This window comes from Dipodomys ordii, unplaced genomic scaffold (assembly GCF_000151885.1).
Source record: "Dipodomys ordii isolate 6190 unplaced genomic scaffold, Dord_2.0 Scaffold43, whole genome shotgun sequence".
In the NCBI taxonomy this organism is placed as follows: domain Eukaryota; kingdom Metazoa; phylum Chordata; class Mammalia; order Rodentia; family Heteromyidae; genus Dipodomys; species Dipodomys ordii.
This window is the reverse complement of record NW_012267259.1, coordinates 4,711,668-4,729,339: the sequence shown is the minus strand read 5'-3', so window position 1 is coordinate 4,729,339 and position 17,672 is coordinate 4,711,668. Positions and strand designations below refer to the sequence as shown.

Genomic DNA, 17,672 nt, shown 5'->3' with positions numbered 1-17,672 from the left:
CATCTTTGGGGCTAAGAAGCATGTAGTTAATGTCACTGCTAATACATTTGTCAGTCTGCTAATTTTCTTTTTCTATTAGAATAAGTAAACACCAGCCCCCTTTAAAAGCATACTATTTACCATGTGTCAAGAGCAATGCAGAAAGACTTATTTGAAAATCATGAGGTAAGGCATTATGAGATGCACAGGAATCACAGGCAGACAATGAAGGAGAGACATAAAAGGGGAAGGAATTTAATAATTCCAAAGTGATGGTAGCACATGCTCATGTTGAGTGGGGGAGGAGGGTATTTAAAGGGGAATGGTGAAAAAAAAATCATGATCTCTAGCCAGGGGTATGGGAACATATGAAAGAAGCGATGGCTTATGAAAAAGAGTCAAACAAAGGCAGCTCCTAGGTGTACAATGGAAATAAAAGAAAATGAGATTCTGTCTGCATGACATTTGATCAGAGAATGGCTTTTCAGAAATCCTTAGGATTTCATTGAATTGGTGCAGAGACAATTCAAGTGACAGCTCCTCCTCTTGCAGGACCTCATCTATTTGCCTATGTTACATTGTATCGGATTTTGTTTTAACATAGCTTTGGTATTATTGTGACCAGGAGAAAGTAACATCTTGGAATGCATCTAATAATGGATGTTCTTTCTTAAACTTCAAGTTCCTTTTGATCACTTTCTGATGGCAGGTTGGGTCCCAAACCTTATATTCCAAACTAAACAACACTACTCTTGTGGGAATAAAAAAAAAAACTCACTTAACATAGCATTCAAAACCTCATTTTTGCTGTATATAAAAATAGTGACTGCAAGAGTTTGGATTTTGAATATACCCTAAAGCCCATGTGTAGAAGTCTTGATCCCCAGCCTGGTAGTATTGGGAGGCGTGGCTTAGCGGGAGGTGTTTAGGTCACAGTAGACATGTTCTCAAAGAGGACAGTGTCACTCCAATCCCTTCCTTGTCTCTGCTACTAGTGATAAGATAAGAAGCTTGCTCTACCACACATTCCCACCATGATGTGTGCTGCCTTGCTACAGGTCCAAACCAAGTAGAACCTCTAAAACTATGAGCCCAAATAAAGCTTTTCTCCAAGTTCATCATCAGAAGTATTGTAATAGCAATAGAGAGTGACTGATATAACTTCCAAGAAGGTGGAACAGTATGAAGGGCTATAGTACTTTATGCCTTATCTTATGATGAATTAAAATGCTTCCTTTGTCTTGGTATCAACTTTGGGATAATTTAATATAATGGGTGTTTTTTGCTTTGTTTCATTAAATAAGTCATATATAAACTGAGTGGCATAAATAAGTTTGGACAATTTTGAGGACTCCTTGTCTCTGAAGTTAAAAGTGCGGCTTGCTTGAGCACTTAGCTTTGTAGACTGAAACAAGCTACTTCCATTTTCTGGGTCTCAGTTTCCTCACCCATAAAATACAGTAATGAGTGACAGCTGCCTCACAAAAGTTGCTCTGAGGTGCCGATGCAATAATGCTTGCTTGTCCTCTGAGCAGGTTCGCTCAAGGTTTATAAAAGCATAGCTGTTGTTAGAAAGTGTACTCGACCTGCCATCTGTCCTGTTACCTATCAGCCAGCTGCCTTCTGGTCTTTTCCTTTGGTTAGTATTGCAATGGAGAAATAGCAGCATTACCAAAAAGCACACCCTGGAGACAAGAGTTCCTTGAACCTGCTCCCTTGCTTCAAATTGTTTTAATTATCTAGAATCTCAGGGTGGCTGGTTGATATAAAGTAGCAGATATTCTTCTTAATGTCTATGGAAAGAAGGTGTATGTCCATGGAATACAGTGTGGACCAGATCTGGTTGAAAGCTTGGTGTTGATGTTAGAAGGGCTATCGCCTGTGGAATGAAGTCATGATTTGTGTTGAGCCTGTTTCAGGGCAGACTGTCACGAGGCCTTCATGCTAAGCAAGGGACTCCAACTTGCCTTGGGGCTCATTACTACTTCCTAGGGCCAGTAGCTGGTCATCTACTCCATACACCATGTGGAGAACATCAGAGAGGATGTAAACAACTAAGGTGATGTGAAGAGCAAGCTGGATTCTTACTATTACCATTAAGATAGTGAATATTTATAGTTCGTTGCCAATCATTTCTCTGCATTTTACAGTTGTCATGATGTGTGTGTGATAATGTGTGATAATGCAACTGCATTGCTGTAGACATGGACCTAAATAAGAAAAAGAAATACCTACAATGTAGAGTGGCCCCTTCTAGCTGCCTGGGTACTGAGAATACTGAATTTTTTCATCTTATGCCTGGTGTAATGGGGTTGCTTAGAATTATTTTAAACTTTCAAATAATTGTAAGTACTACATCGTTCCTTATTAGTATGTATCTTCTGATCTATTATCTTACCATTCATTCACATGCTGTCTTACCCTTCATTTCCTCCTTTTTTTCTTTGCTTCTGTCTCCATTTCCCTTTCCCTTTCCCCAGTCCCAGTTCAGTCCTAGCGGACATAAATGGAGGTGATAATTACTGAATTAAAATATTACAGCATTGACAACACATGGTTTTGTTTCTCATCCCTGTCATCTGACTTTCCTAGAAAGACATCATAGGTATGTTGATTTCTATTAAATGTTGGTATATTTCAAAAATTAGGAAACTAGACACTGACTCTTCTTTCTGTTCCTAATACCAGAAGTTTTGTTAGTACTAGACATGTTTTTCTTTCTCCTTTAAAATTTAATTTTAGTCTTAGGACTCCGTATGGCTAGAAAAGAAAAGCCAGGGAATCCAGAATGTTGCCAACATTCTCTATTGAGCTTACCTACAACACACACTAATTTCTTTTTTCCCCCTAAAGTAGATAATTTAGAGCAGCACAACAAATATCAGTGACAAATGTAAATGTACTGGAAGGTATTTCCCACCGCAAACAGATATGACATTGGATCTCCTCAGATACCTTCATGCACTTTTGAGTAGAGTCATCAAGGATAAGAATGGTTTGAAATGGCAACCGCTGGTACTTTACCTGGTTGAGACAAAAGCGGTGTGTAAGGGACTTTCGGTTCTATTGCACTCATTGGTGGAGGTAGCAAAGGGTTAGCAAAGCTGCGGAGTGGATGAGTTGGTCGAACACAGGCGGTGGGGATGGTTCTGCTTGGTGCCTCCTCACCGTTAGGGTGTTCAGGCTGGGCTGGGGGCAGCATGGGTGGCTGCTGTGTGGTTGGTCCTTCACTCACAGCTGCAACGGAGAAAAGAAACTCAGTTATTCCAGACAAAGCTTACCGTCCCCAGGTCTCCTGAACCAGTTCAGAGAGAAATGACAGGATCAAGCCAATCTCTTAGGCAGGCTATGAACATTGTTATTCCTTTACCATTCTATATTCATGGAACATAGTTAGTCCATCCCCCTTTAAACAGGAGAGAAAGGTCTTCCAGGACAGGGATCTATCTTTCAGGAAGGGTAGTAAAATGTATTCAGCATACACTATATAGCCTGAACTGTCTGGGCCCTATAATCATAAGTGATGAAGCAGGAAAAAAGAGTTATTTCTCCTTTCATAAGTAGCAATGTCAGTGAAATTCAATGTACCAAACCCGGTTACAGCTGCATTATTATCTACCAGCCAATATGCCAATTTTCCTGTGATTTAAACATGCCATGTCAACTGTCAAACAAATCAGAGTTACAGGGTGCTCAGAGGCATTGCTAATAAAATGATACAAATAATAACCACTATCATTATCTCCCATAACAAAATAGAAGCACATCTAGCTAAAAGTTATACGAGAGAAGACTCTGCTGGAGCAAGTTGCCTGAATACAGAATTATGATTTTTTCCTCTTTCATAGCAAACCTTGTAATTTTCAGGCAGATTACTGTAGTTGAAGAGGCCTCACTCAGTCATTTGTGACAGCCTATGGGCATTTGGACAGATTTCTATAAAGAAATGCATTTTTCCCCCCTCTGGAGTGTACTGTTGAGTAAGACTAAAATATTACTCAGGGAATTTCTCTCACTAAGGATGCTGTGGCCCAGTTTTAACTCTTGATTTATATTCAAGGGTTAAAGTGCAAATGAACAGGGCTCCTTAGTAGGTAGAAAGCTTAACCATGTGTATGAGGTTATCTGATGATTTATGTCCTAACAAAGTTTTATTGAGTAGATTAGAAAAAAATGCAATGATAGAAGGTAACATCTCACTTCCTAAAGAGGATTTTTTTTAAATCAGAAAATATTTCCAGATAATGAGTTTGGGAGAACATTTTAAAACAATTTTCTAGGAGGCCCATAAACTCAACAGGAGGTAGAGGTGCTAGAAAGGAAATCTGATAATGGTGAAGGGATTAGAGATGAAAGATACAAAAGATCCTGACATTATATTAAAGGTATGCAGAAGTGGAAAGTGTCTTCCAAGGGTATTTGTACTCATTCTTCTTCATGGAGAAGGAGTCAGAGGTCCTCTGGATCATGAAGCAACTTCTAGACTACACGTCTGTCAAAGACAGAGGAAGGAAAATGTAGGCTGACTGAGAATAGGATATAGCTCTATAGCAATCAGAGACACACACAGTAGACAGAGATGTCACAGAAGATTTTTTCAAACAGGGGAAAGTGTGATTAAGACTGCAAACTACAAGAACCTGAAGAGTAAAGAAACCCTTGCATTTCTGTATCTGGTGTTGCCTGGTAAGATGGTGAAGAGTAATATAGATTTACAGACAAAGAAAATTAACAGATTTTAATTTATACTTTCATCTCATGTCAATGAGAGAATGACTGAAGGCCAGGTTCCAAATAAAGACTTGATAACTTAGCCAATTTTTAATATTGGCATCATTGTGCCTGCCACTGGTCTGAAAGCGATGGCTGAATTCTATACTGAACGAGTTTTTCCTGGAAAGTCAACTTTAATATGGATCATTTTGTCTATAATTATTTCTAAACACGGGCCACAGAGGATACTTATGAATTGTTAGATTGCAGAAAAAAACTTAGGAGGCAAAGCCAAGCTCTTTCCAGAGATCTCTAGAGATAATCCTCTGGATGGAGAAAATTATTCACCACAAAGGGCTTAGAATCTCCTGGAGGAAATTCAATTGATTTCACTTAACTGAAGATCTCTCTCTATCTGTCTGTCTGTCTGTCTGTCTCTCTCTCTCTGTTTTTCTGTGAACTATGAACTCATAAATCAGGTTCCTAAAGCTGCTTATCTCTGGTCCCTTTACATTTTCAGTGAACTGCCTCTTATTAATGGATTCACATCATCAGATTAAAAATATATGAAAAAAATTATGTCCAGGAGACACAGTTTCATAATTTTCTTTAGAAATCGGCCATTGGTAATTCTTTCTATTGGAAAGGGACTTCAATTAATCCAGACTAAATTTTAAAAACCTGTCTTAGCATAAAAGGGACAATAATATATTTGCAATGTCTTACTTTATTCTTTTCTTCTTTCCTTTTGCTTCTGTAGTTTTCAAATGAATGAGATCTTTGGTCGCATATTATTGTGATAATGAATTTAATACAATTTACTTGTGCCTTTAGTCTGTATTCTAGCTTGACAGACTTCATATGCCATATCAGCACATGAATTCTGATGAGATCACTAAATTTGTTTGGTCTTTCACAATTCTCTTTTCTATTGTGGCATGACCTCTCATCAGCATCTTTAAAACAACTACCACAAGTTACCACTACATGTTCAGTCCTGTATTCACAACGTTTCAGCTAAGTACTATGACACCCCCTGGGGTCACTAACTAGGTGGACCCACTCCCTGGCGAAATCCATTTTTAACACACAGTGAGAGAGCAAAATGGTCAAAGCCCTAGGTAGAAGTGGGAAGACTTATCCTTGAGACTGAACAGATTCCTAATCCATAAGGGACTGGTTTTGTTCTGTTCAACATGAATAAAATGGGCAAGATCTCCATAGAAAATTTATAATTCTCGTATTTCAAATGGAGCAAAATAAATGCTTCTCAAAACTGGATGACATTTAGAGCAGTGAAAACCCTTAAACAAACACAATAGCAACTGTTCCACCAGAGAAATCCTCTCCTTTCAGATGAGCCCATTTGGCTGGTTTGCTCATCAGCTCTAGGACACCTATGTGAAGCAAATTGGCTCAGCAACATGACATTTAGTTTTTCTAAGAGCTCGGAAAGCGAAGGCAAGTTCTTTTCACCATGATCGGCAGACTCGCTGCAAATCAGAGTATAGAGAGAGCATCAAAGGCAAAGCCCTCATTTTTAAATGATGAATAGTTGGAATTCATTGTACAAGTGGCATCCAATTACACAGCAGACTGAAATCTCAAGGTACTTTGTAATAATTAATGTCAACACACATAAATAAGAGCTACAGAATAGCTGGGAATAGTATTGCAAAAAAGGGAAATGAGGAATTTTTGTTTCCTCCTAGCTAAAAAGGGTAAATTTGATAGCTATATTATACAACAGTAGCTCTAAGACAAGACTCTGGAATGTGAGCACTCCTAGAAACCCAACACACTCATTTATCTCAGAAGAGCAGTACCATGCAACACTCCTGAGTTAATTTCAGTTCTTAATGTTCCAGGGTTCTTGAAAATACTCTAGTGAACACACCACCATGAAATCCATTGCATGCTTGCTTTTTATCTAGCTCGACTTACTATTTGATTTCCAATTTGAGGGAGAATTGTGTCAGAACTATGGCATGGATGGATCTGTCAGACCTTCCCTCACCTAAGACAGTGTCAGACTGAAAGAAAAGGTGGAAATCACCAATTTCTTTATACCACATAGTTGACTCAAAGATGAGGAAATGAAGGCACCCATTTTGTAATGATTTGTGGAATGGAGAGCTCAAGAATGCTTATTTTGAGGGTTTTCAAAGTACAGTCCTTTTTGCTGCTTCCCAGAATTGTAGTTACTCAGTAGGAAGAGAAAAATGTGTGTCCATTGCAATATCACCAAACTCTGCTGTGGGTCAGCAAATGGGTGTAGTGAGAATATACCTAGTGCATCTTCCCTTTTTCTTACAGATGGAGAGCATTTCAGCTTTATTTATGACTTCAGAAAGCAGCAGGTCTTTGGGGCACAAGTTTAGTGATTCATCTCTTCAGGAACTCAAAGATCTTTCAGATAACTTTGGAGGAAACAGACTCTCAACACTTAGCAAAGTCAATTCTTTCTTTTTCTAACTGGGCCTTTCTCTGTTTCTCAAGGTGACTAACTAGACATCTCCACCCAGAGTCATGAAATGTTTTCTGCTTGAGAGAGAACAGTGATGTTTAATGTTCTCCGAGATATATAGAAACCAATAGTGGGCGGCTGGAAGTTAAGTGCTACCGACAGAGAATTAGAGAACATTTTCTTTCCTAGGAGAGAGGGTGCTTATCCATTTCTTTTCAAAGTGATCACTTGAAATGCATATTAGATATTAATTACGTTTTTCTCTTTGTACATGTTCTGTTCAAAAAATACTTGTTGAATGACCAAATATACATATATTTTTAAGCATCATATAATCTTGGTCAAGAATGTTTGTTGCCTTATGATTTTAGATAAAGTTAAGTGAAACTAATAAGTATTTGATGAGTGCTTTATTTATATAGCATCATATAGTAGCTGTTGCATAACTTACGTCGTATACTATCTATAATGTCACTTTTATTTAATAATCATTACTTAAAAATTATTAAAAGTCAAAGGGTCTACTGAGAGATAATGTTTTTGCTTTAATTAGTTCATTTTCAGGGGCATTTTAGGTTCATAGTAAAACTGTATAGAACATATAGAGATTTTCTACAAAGCTACTCTATTCATGGTCTTTCTGTGATCAAAGTCTTACTCTAGAAGATTATGTGAGAATAAATACATTTTATCCACAGATAAGTTATAAAGTTTATACCAGCCTATTTATTTTTCTTCAAGCTTTGATTTTTGGAATTAGCTCTCCCATCATTCAATAGGACAGTATCACATACTTTGCCAACTCAAAAGTAAAACTAGAAAGTATAAATGAGATATTGGGGCACAGTAAATACATTTTCAGAAGGGAGAAAAGAAGTAAGGACATATAATAAATCAGAACAAATAATCTCCAGGTGCTAGTGGTTTACATCAGTAAGCCTAACTAGTGCTAGAGCACTAGCCTTGAATGAAAAAGCTAAGAAATGCTGCCTAGAGGGGCCTGGCAAAGATAATTTCACATCTACTCTACTATGTTCCTTTAAAATCATAGAGAGATAGATAGATAGATGCAATCAAACTAATGTAGCATGCAATGACCTAATGAAGAGACGACAAAAATAAAAACACTTCTCTGCAGAAGGGAAGAAGGGACTGGTTGATTCTGAAGTTTTTAACTGGAATCCTTAAGTCTAATGAGAGTTGTTTGAGATTGGATTTTTTTGGTGGTTAGACTTCCTGCACATTTCTCATTTAATGCCCTTCCATATGGCTTGGCGGTCTATTTTCCCTTGAGTTTCTGCACACAACTCTATTCTGTGGATACTATCGGCAGTGAGAAAAAGGGAAAATGAATCTAATTCTCCCTGAGCAGATTTTTGATGCCTTTTAATTCCATCCATTCTATAGCTAGACGATTTATGACTTCCTAGAGCTTCCCCTGTTGAGTTGGAGAAAATACAGCTCATCTCACAAATAGATCTTATTGCTGTTACCTTCATATCTATTGCAAAACATTCTCTTTCACAGAAGCTGCTGAGTCACCTATTCTTAACTAAGAGATGAAAGCCATAAAATTGATTTTAAAAAATGCTGTGCTCAAATGGAAAAAAAAGAAGAAATAAAGCACAAGAGAAATCATCAGGGAGTGTTTAACAGCTTACAGTCTCCCTCCATCTCCGCTTTCTTTCTGATAGCTGAAATACTACTTTGGAAATATTTCTGTCCCGCCCCACAATAGTTAAGTGACAAAATATATTGCTCAAGTAATTAAAGAAAGGCACAGGATTCATCAAATATTGGCTCATTGGGAATCAATGAAAAATATGACAATTTAACCAACAGATTCTGGATAAAGTTCAAGTTAACAGGGCATATGATTTCCAAGCATCTACTATAACATTTTTTTGGAATAATATGGTCTTTATTGGCCACCAATGTTTCATATTTTCAGAGAAGGATGCTGTGGAAAATCTCCTAGAAAGCAGTCTGAAAGCCCAGCAGCTGAATTCCACAGACAGCGATAGTGGAAAAGAAAATTCTAGTGCCAAGGTCATAGTTCAACATATCTATCCGAAGGCTAAGTAGAGATAAATGTTACAGACTTGACTCTCAAAAATCTTGCTCTTATTCATATATTCTTATGAAAAGGAAAGGAAAGTGCATTACACTGACTTCTTCCTGCTCCAAAACCTCGGTCCACTGATAGCGTTGGGAACGGTACAGGCCGGAGCGTGAACTGTGGGTGCGGATAGCCACAGGTGGGTGATGGGAGGATTCCTGGGTACTGGGCACTTTCTAGGGTTGGCACAGGGATGGCGCTCACAACAGCTGCAAAACAAAGGTATTTATTATTATTATTATCGTTAGCATTATTGTTACCTTACACCCTAATCAGCTTGAGAGGAAAGGACTAAAATTAAAATTACTCACACTCATGTACACCTTTCCTGGTCATGATGCAAGTTCTTATACATACAACATATATATTTTATTTATTTAGTTAGTCATTTTTACTTGGAAATGACAGACCACTCCTCTAGCATTTCACTTTCAGAACTTCACCCTGGAGGCTAAAGCTTCCAAAGAAATGACTAATCGAGTTACGATAAAACCCACTCAATATGTTCAGTCTTACACGCTTGCCTTATAAAGATTTAGAAATGTATTAGAAATGGATTTAGAAATGTATGGTTGTTCACAAAAGGCGTATGCTGTGTAGAGTGGTCTTAGGAAGTTCTGGGATTTTTCTTTTTAAATTCTGTAAATGAATGGACCTTGGTTGAGAGACAGCCTGAAAACACAAAGCAAAGTTATGTCAATACTCAACCTGAGATTTATCTTTAAATAGAAAATGCTTTGATGAGCCAAAGTTGTGCAGGCAAGTGACACATTATTTTAAGGGTAACAATGTTTTCTAGGAATACCAACTATTTTTTTGTTACAAGGACTGAAACCCACAGATAAAATCATAGTTTTATCTTCTAGGTTTAGACAGTTTTGTTCAATTCCATTATCCACCAGAAATTCAATTACATTATAATATGAAATATTTATCTCACCGAAGTTAATCATTTCATATCACCTTATAAAATGTTTAGTATTCTCTGTCTCTTATTATCAAATTATGCAACTTAAGCCAGGCTTTGCAACTATTCATTTTGGAGGTATATTCTATAGAATTAATAATATTTCTTTCATACATATAATTTTTAATTTAGTTACATTCTAATAGTACTCATTGGAATTCAGTATACACATACTTGCATATTTCAGAAAGAAAAAATGTTCCTTTACTTACAAAAACCATATTAATTATTTTATTAATAACCTCATTATTCTGGATATAAATTACATTGCACTATTGGTCTAAGTAAGGTCTCTTATTATAATGAGGAGTTATTAAACATTGATATAGTTTTATATTTGAAAGAATGAATGACAAATTCCTTTCTATAGGAAGTTACTAAAGCTCTCACTTTCAGCAAAGACAATGCAAGACTTCATTTAGTAATGAATAAAGAGATTATTAAAAATGGATGGGTATGATTTCACAGTATTCTTTTGGCACATGACTTACAAGAAACTGAAGTCATTAGATGATTGCTATAAAAAACTCATTGCTATGATATTCATCTGTATATACATGCAAAGTTCCTCCATATTTATATCAATGAAATGAAGGTAGGCAACAATTGGCAGTTGTTCATGGAAATTTCTAATTAATGTATCAGAAATCCCTTCATATTTATATAAAGTAATACACAAACTGAATGAACTCCAATATATGGAAGGAGAAGATTTCTCTTTGTAAAATTAATTTTTAGTTTTTGATGATCCTGTCTTCTTTACCTTATATATGGTGTATTTATGTGTATATCTTTGTGGGGGGATGGCACAGAACTGGAGGGAAAGGGTGAAAAGTGTAGCATGGATGAAAGTCAACTATACAACTTGTAGGTGGAGAAGAGAGGGAGGGACTGGGAGAGATCAAGGGAACAGAAGACACTGCATGAAAAGAAATGTACTCATTCTCTGACTCATGTAATTGTAATCCCTTTGTACATTACCTCTATAATAACAATAAAGAAATTAATTTAAAAAACCATTCACATCATTGAATGATAAAATTCCAATAAAACATTAGCTTTATATTCAAGTGTAAAGAAATACTAATGACAATTTTAACTCAACCCAAGGGAAAACATTAAAATTCAAAGAATTATAGTCACAGGAAACAAAAACATAATATAAAAATTCCATTTACTTTTTGCTGTAAATAATCAACAAAACCCTCATTTGCATAAGTGGACCATTTCTGCACATTTTCCTATGGGATGGGAAGTCGACATTTACTTTGAACATGGATAGTGCAACAGTCATTCTAAGGTAAGTTATACAAAGCATCATCTGGATGGAAACTCAGTGAGAATGGAGTGATCTAAACCTTTATTAAGGAGGAGCTTCCTCATGAGTTTCAAAAAGTGGAGAGGTGGTCAGCGGGAGAACACCAAGGTCCAATGGTTATTGTGTGCCTTGAGATTTACTAAAAAGGACAGTAAATCAGAAAAATCTCTTTTTCCACAGAAACTTAATTTATAACAAAATTTTAAAATCTTAAAATTTTAAACACATATGAGGAAACATAGATCTTGTAAATTATTTTAGAGGAGACACAAATGAAAACTTGGGAATGATAAATGACATAATGCTTCAATAAGAATAAGCCCAAAGGCATAATTATGATAGACAAAGACATGGACATCTCTAGGAAAAAGAATACTAAAAATGACTCTTTTTTTGAAAAAAAAAAGAGTGAGGTTAAAGCCAGGTTGTAGGTAAAATGATTACAAATTCCTTAAAGAAAAAGGTTATAATTTGCCTGTCGTTATGCCTTTCATAGTAGTATGTTAGAGATACCTTAATTTTATCCAGTGAGTTAATAACAAGGATTTTCTAAAAGTACTATTTGGAAACATGACATTTTAACTCCTTGGAGACTTTCAGAGTGATTTGATGTATTATTTAGTACCCTGGGGTGTATAGTTATATGGTTATAATAATGATAATAGACTTGAATAACTTGGTTATGACCATGCATAAAATCTATTTTTATACAATCAAATTCCCAGTCTTGGAGACAGTCAATTTAGTTATTATTTCACTCATGTCATTAATCAAATAAGAGCACTGAGTAGCCATGTGTTGATAGACAAGTGGCAATGTATGTGTCCCTCCATGGACAACTGTTTCTCCTAAGTTACTGTGACAATGATTAGCTAAAAGACAACACCCACCGCCTGCAAAATTATACATATTCCTCATCAATATTATAATATTATCATCATAATATAAGCAATATTATTATGAGCCCATCTTTCACAATTGCATTTATAAAAAGTTTCAAAGGTATCTTTTGGTACAGAGCCAAATAAATATGGATGAAGAAACATAAAACAACTTGGCAAGAACCTGAATATCCTTTCCAGTTCCAGGTCCTTCATTTGTTGAAGACAGCAACTTTGCTTTCTGATAGTTTTATATTTCACTGCTGACCTGAGTACAAGGGCTTGTAATTAGCAAGAGTTCTTTGAAAAAGAACAAATCCATTATGTTTCTGCACCCTGACAATACTCACTGTCTTATTTCCTTACAAAGAATCATATTCCAAAGCTCTGGTTTTGAGGTATTTTAGTCTATTATTAATTTCTGAAGGGATGGGAAGTTGAAACTTACTTAGAACATAGACATGCAATAGTGCATTCTAAAATAAGCTATAGAAAGCATTTTTGAAGTATATTTTTGTAATTTTTCCATTGCTACCAATGTTTGGAGCCAGAGAAGCAGGTGTGTGCATGTGTACCTGTACACACTCACTCACACATGCACTCACACATACATACACATGATTTAAAGTATGCATCGCATTACTTTGTTTATGTTAAACAGCTTGGAGAGTGATATCTTCGAACATTTTCTATGAATCTCAGTTCCATGGCCAAATATGACAAGAGATCTCTTCTGACACAGCTTGCTGACAATTGAAATTACAACTGACATTGATGTACAAAGATTTCTCAAACAGAAATTCCCTTGCCAAATTACATTGCTCCCTGAACAGGTCACAGTGGTATTTGAAAACTTTAACAACAGTCTTTAAAATGTTAGCACTAAATGCGACCTACAGGAAATCTCAAGTGAACACTTCTATTATTATTATTTTAAATGCTACAAATGTTAAGAACTAAAAATCCTCCCTAGATACTTCTCAATATGATACTTGACAAAATGGAGAGATATGTTGCAGAAGACAGGAGATACATGCAAGACGAGTAATTTGTTGAAGTAAAAAGAGTTTATGTGAAATGATTTCCCATTCTGCCTTTCTTTTCCTGTACATAATAACCTGTATATAATCTACAACATCTAGGAATTCAGTGTTTATGGCTCCTGATAAATACCCATGCTCTCTTTGTGTTTTTTTCAGGTGTTCTTTGACAAGTGATGTTATGGAATGGTGTTCCATCCTCAAGCTCAGAGGACTCCGTTCAGAAAAGTATGCACATTCATAAATATGTGCTCTGCAGGTACCTTTAACATGGGGAGGAAAAGCAAGTGCTCAAGGAAATCTGCCATGTCTGGTTCTTCATCTGTTAGGGATAATGTCATAGAAAGGTTCTAAGAAAGCCCCTAAAGACTTCACCCATTGTAGGCTATGTTTCTGTAGTATTCCTTCACACATTCTACCAGGGTTGACCTGCTGACTAGCAGAATGTTGAACAAGAAATAGTTGTTTACTTCTGAGGCTGGAAGATTATGAGGCCCTGATCTTTCTGGTTGAAAAAGTCAGGGTGCTTTGCCTTGGAGGAATACTGACCCAGGTGGTCCTCATTCCAAGAGTGTGTGAGCTCAGAAAGATGTAAAGACATAGCTAGCTTAGTCAACACAATCCTTCTAACCTACTGATTTTAATAATTAAGTTTAGTAACCAATTAATTTTATCTGAAAAGTCACTTGTTTATAAAATAGGCAAGAAACAAACTGTTTTCAACTCCAGTTAAGTCACAAGTATATATAAAAGCCCATTCTTGTGCACATTCTTGCACTGAACAGAACATTGCATGGTGTGTGTGTGTGTGTGTGTGTGTGTGTGTGTGTGTGTCTGTGACACAGTAGGTTTGCAAAGGTGCATCGGATGCACTGTCTCCTGAACTAATCACAGTGTAGAAAGGAAAGAAGTATGCCATCACGATTCAATCAATGCTTATTTTAGTAATGCTGTAGTTAATAAAGAATTTTTAGATTCATCTGTTAGATGATATGAGTTGGAATGCAAATTCACGTGAGCTTTGAACTCAATACTCCTTGTCTCTCACTGCTTTGGTTAGTGAAAATTTTTATGTTGTTATGCATGGTGCTAGAGCAGTTGATTGCATTTATTGCTCTTAGGAAAGCACCCTTGTTTGGTTATAGGCAGACAGATAGGTTGTGTGAGGAATGAGTACCTAGTTGAGGTAGTTCATTGAGCTAGGACCACTCTCTACCATGCATTCAAGGATCAAACAAGGATTCTGATTTGAGATTACATGTCCCAAGGGGCTTGGCTGATCTCCTCATTGTCCAATATCTCTTCATGTCCATCTATGTCCAAGTAGGCCTTCTAGTAGAATAATACCAACAGCTAACAGAACTCACTTTGAACATCCGAGTTTACTCCTAAGTCTTTATTTCTCCACAGTTTCTTCAACTTACCATTTGTATTCTGTAGACAAAGTGACTAAAATAGCTGGTGGAAATGGAGAGACAACTCTCACTGTGAATGTAGGTGTGAGCTCACAATCAGAAAGTAACTCAAAATCTATCACAACATAAAATGGAGGGATTTCTATTGACTGTATATTTTACTAGACTTTTCAGGCTACATTTCCAAGCTTCTTTCTTTTAAATGTGATTTCATATGATGTTTTTCCACCTCTAATATTTACAGGGAAAGTGAACAAAGTAAATGGAATGAACTGTAAATGTATTCTGTTCAACAGGAATTTTTATACTCAAATGATTGGAGTTTTACAGCTGGGGTGATTTTACAGATCATTTGTTTCTCAGTTCTGATTCCCCTCCTCTACCTCAGAAATTTGTAAAAGAAAATGAGTAAGAAATAGCCATACAGATAGTTATATTCCATTGTGTCATAAAATTCTTGAGATGCAATGTCTCCTTGAATGGCTAACTGGGGAATGACAGCACCTGCCTGTAATGTCAGCTACTCAAGACTAGAGAAAGGAGAATCTTGAGTTCAATGCCAGCCTGGTCAAAAGACATTGCAAGATCCTGCCTTTAAAAAAAGGCTGAGGGCAGACGGAGCTCAATTGGTAGGGGATTGTTTGTCTGGCATGTGGAAGTCCCAACGCTCAGTCCCCAGTCGCTGAGGAAGGAGGAGAGGGCCAGGAATACTCTGGAAAGGAAGCTGTTTACTCAAGGTTACCTCACCCCCTTACTTCTTGAGAATAGACCTACCTCATCAAAGATCATCTGAGTTAGAGTTAGGCCATTTAGAACAACTCTACGGATACACCTAGATCAACTAAGACCTCCACTAGCCCACAGTTCCATATCGCTCATCCTCCCAGGTGTTATTTGTTATTCCAAAACATGTTCCTTGACTCCTCTCCTGTTCTCAAATCTGTCAGAGGTTCTGGTCACTGGGGAAGGTAGCATATGACCTTTATAAATCCTTTAGGATTTCAGGAAAATCATATCTGATGCTTCTAATTATTTTCTAGTAAATAATTATATTATAGTAAGAAATGTTAATAGACTAAAAATATTAAAAATGCTCCTTTATCCACTATATAAGAAGCAAGTCTGTACCATCCTCTTTCATGCATCTTTCATGTACTAGACGGGAGAGTCAGGTTATTTGGGGTGTTCACCTGCTTGTGCTAGTAGATGGTGAATCTTTCAGGAGAATCAGTCAACTTATCTGGGATATGTGTTTAGAGGCAGAAATATGATCATTGACAGATAAAAAGGTTTTTCCCTCCCATAATCCAAAAATATGAAAGAGAAGCTATATAGATAAGACTAGAAATCTGATATTTTCAGATATATTTCTATTAAACTAAACAGTTGAAAATGGGACTACTCATAAATTTATCTACTGTTCATAATGAAATCACACTCAGGTAAGATGTAGGCCCACAAGTTTTTGAACTATGTAAGGGTATGTGAGACCCTGTCAGTTGCTTAATAGAAAAAATGAGTATTTTCTTTATAAAGGTGCTTATGGATTTATTTTAAAATTGACTGTGGTTATGTATGGAAGTAATTTCCTTTCGCTAGATATAGTTTTGCCAATGAAGAAGTTGCAGGAAATAAGGAAGAATGTAATATGTAAAAAGTAATTTAAAAGTGTGCATTCTATTGTTTTTTTCATTCCTTAGAGAAGTATAGAATGCATATAGAAATTTGAGACTATGCCAAAGATAGTGCTTAATGATTTTCCAAACTAGAATGCTTGATACTCAGCACTCAGAACTATAGATAGAATATTATTGGCTTTTTGTCATGCAATATTGTACTTGTGAGGCTCTCCATACTGCTTTGTGCCATGTTAGCTTGTTTGTGTTTATGGTGGCATGTTATTTATTGCATGGATGCACTACAGTGTATGTATTATGGTAGTAAAAATGTGCTGGGGTGTAGCTCAAGGGGTAGAGTCCTTGCCCAGCAGGCACAAGGCCATGGATTCAATACCAAAACCTGAGGAAAGAAAAGAAACTCTCAAATGTGGAGCAAATCCAAAGAAGACATTCTTATAATATATTTACTCATCCTTTCAAGAATGTGATGAATATTTGACAAGCACCAATTATGTGCTAGGCACTGAGCTATACAGTGGGTGAATATGAAGATGAATTAGCTACATTACCTTCCATCATGTAATAATTTACAATTTGTTAGTGAAGGGTAGATTTGGACTTGAATAGCTAAGCATAGAAGGCAGTAGTGGATGTAATAAAGGCCACAAAATGGTATAAACACTGTCATTCATATATGAAAAAGAGAGTCATACTTCCTGGATGGAGTAATTAGAATATAATTTGTCAGAACATCAGTATCTGCCATGGTCTTTGAAAGATGCATTCAAACTTTGTAAGGCTGTGCTGGATCTCCATTGACTTGGTCCAAAAGGATAGAAGTCAGCAGAGCAAAAGCAAATGAAGAGCAATGTGTATTTATGGAATGCCAGTTAGGCTGGCTTGGCAAAGGTTGGAGGTGCATAAATCATTTAGCAATAAGAAACCTGTCTGATAGGCTGCATTATTTTTTTTTTCTAGGCAGACAATTGGATAAGAAAGTCTTGCAAGAGTCTGGAAGATGCAGAAGCTGTAAAGGTCAGTACTGGAGACGTCTTAAGGGTTCTTGGTAGAGGTCAAAAAGAAGAGTGGGTAGCTAGGGATGCACAAGATACAGGGACAGAAAACTCAGTGAGATATGAGAAGTTGTGAATGAA

General features: G+C 36.5%; 1 protein-coding gene across 1 annotated transcript in view; it reads right to left on the bottom strand.

Moving 5' to 3' along the window:
• Dcc (DCC netrin 1 receptor) overlaps window positions 1-17,672 on the bottom strand; it is a 997,292-nt gene that overhangs the window by 17,444 nt on the left and 962,176 nt on the right. Inside the window, exons 26-27 of the mRNA XM_013018919.1 lie at window positions 9,326-9,487; window positions 3,004-3,216 (exon numbers count right to left, since the gene is read on the bottom strand). Coding sequence (XP_012874373.1) covers window positions 3,004-3,216; window positions 9,326-9,487 — 375 coding nt within the window. The remainder of the gene's footprint in view (window positions 1-3,003; window positions 3,217-9,325; window positions 9,488-17,672) is intronic.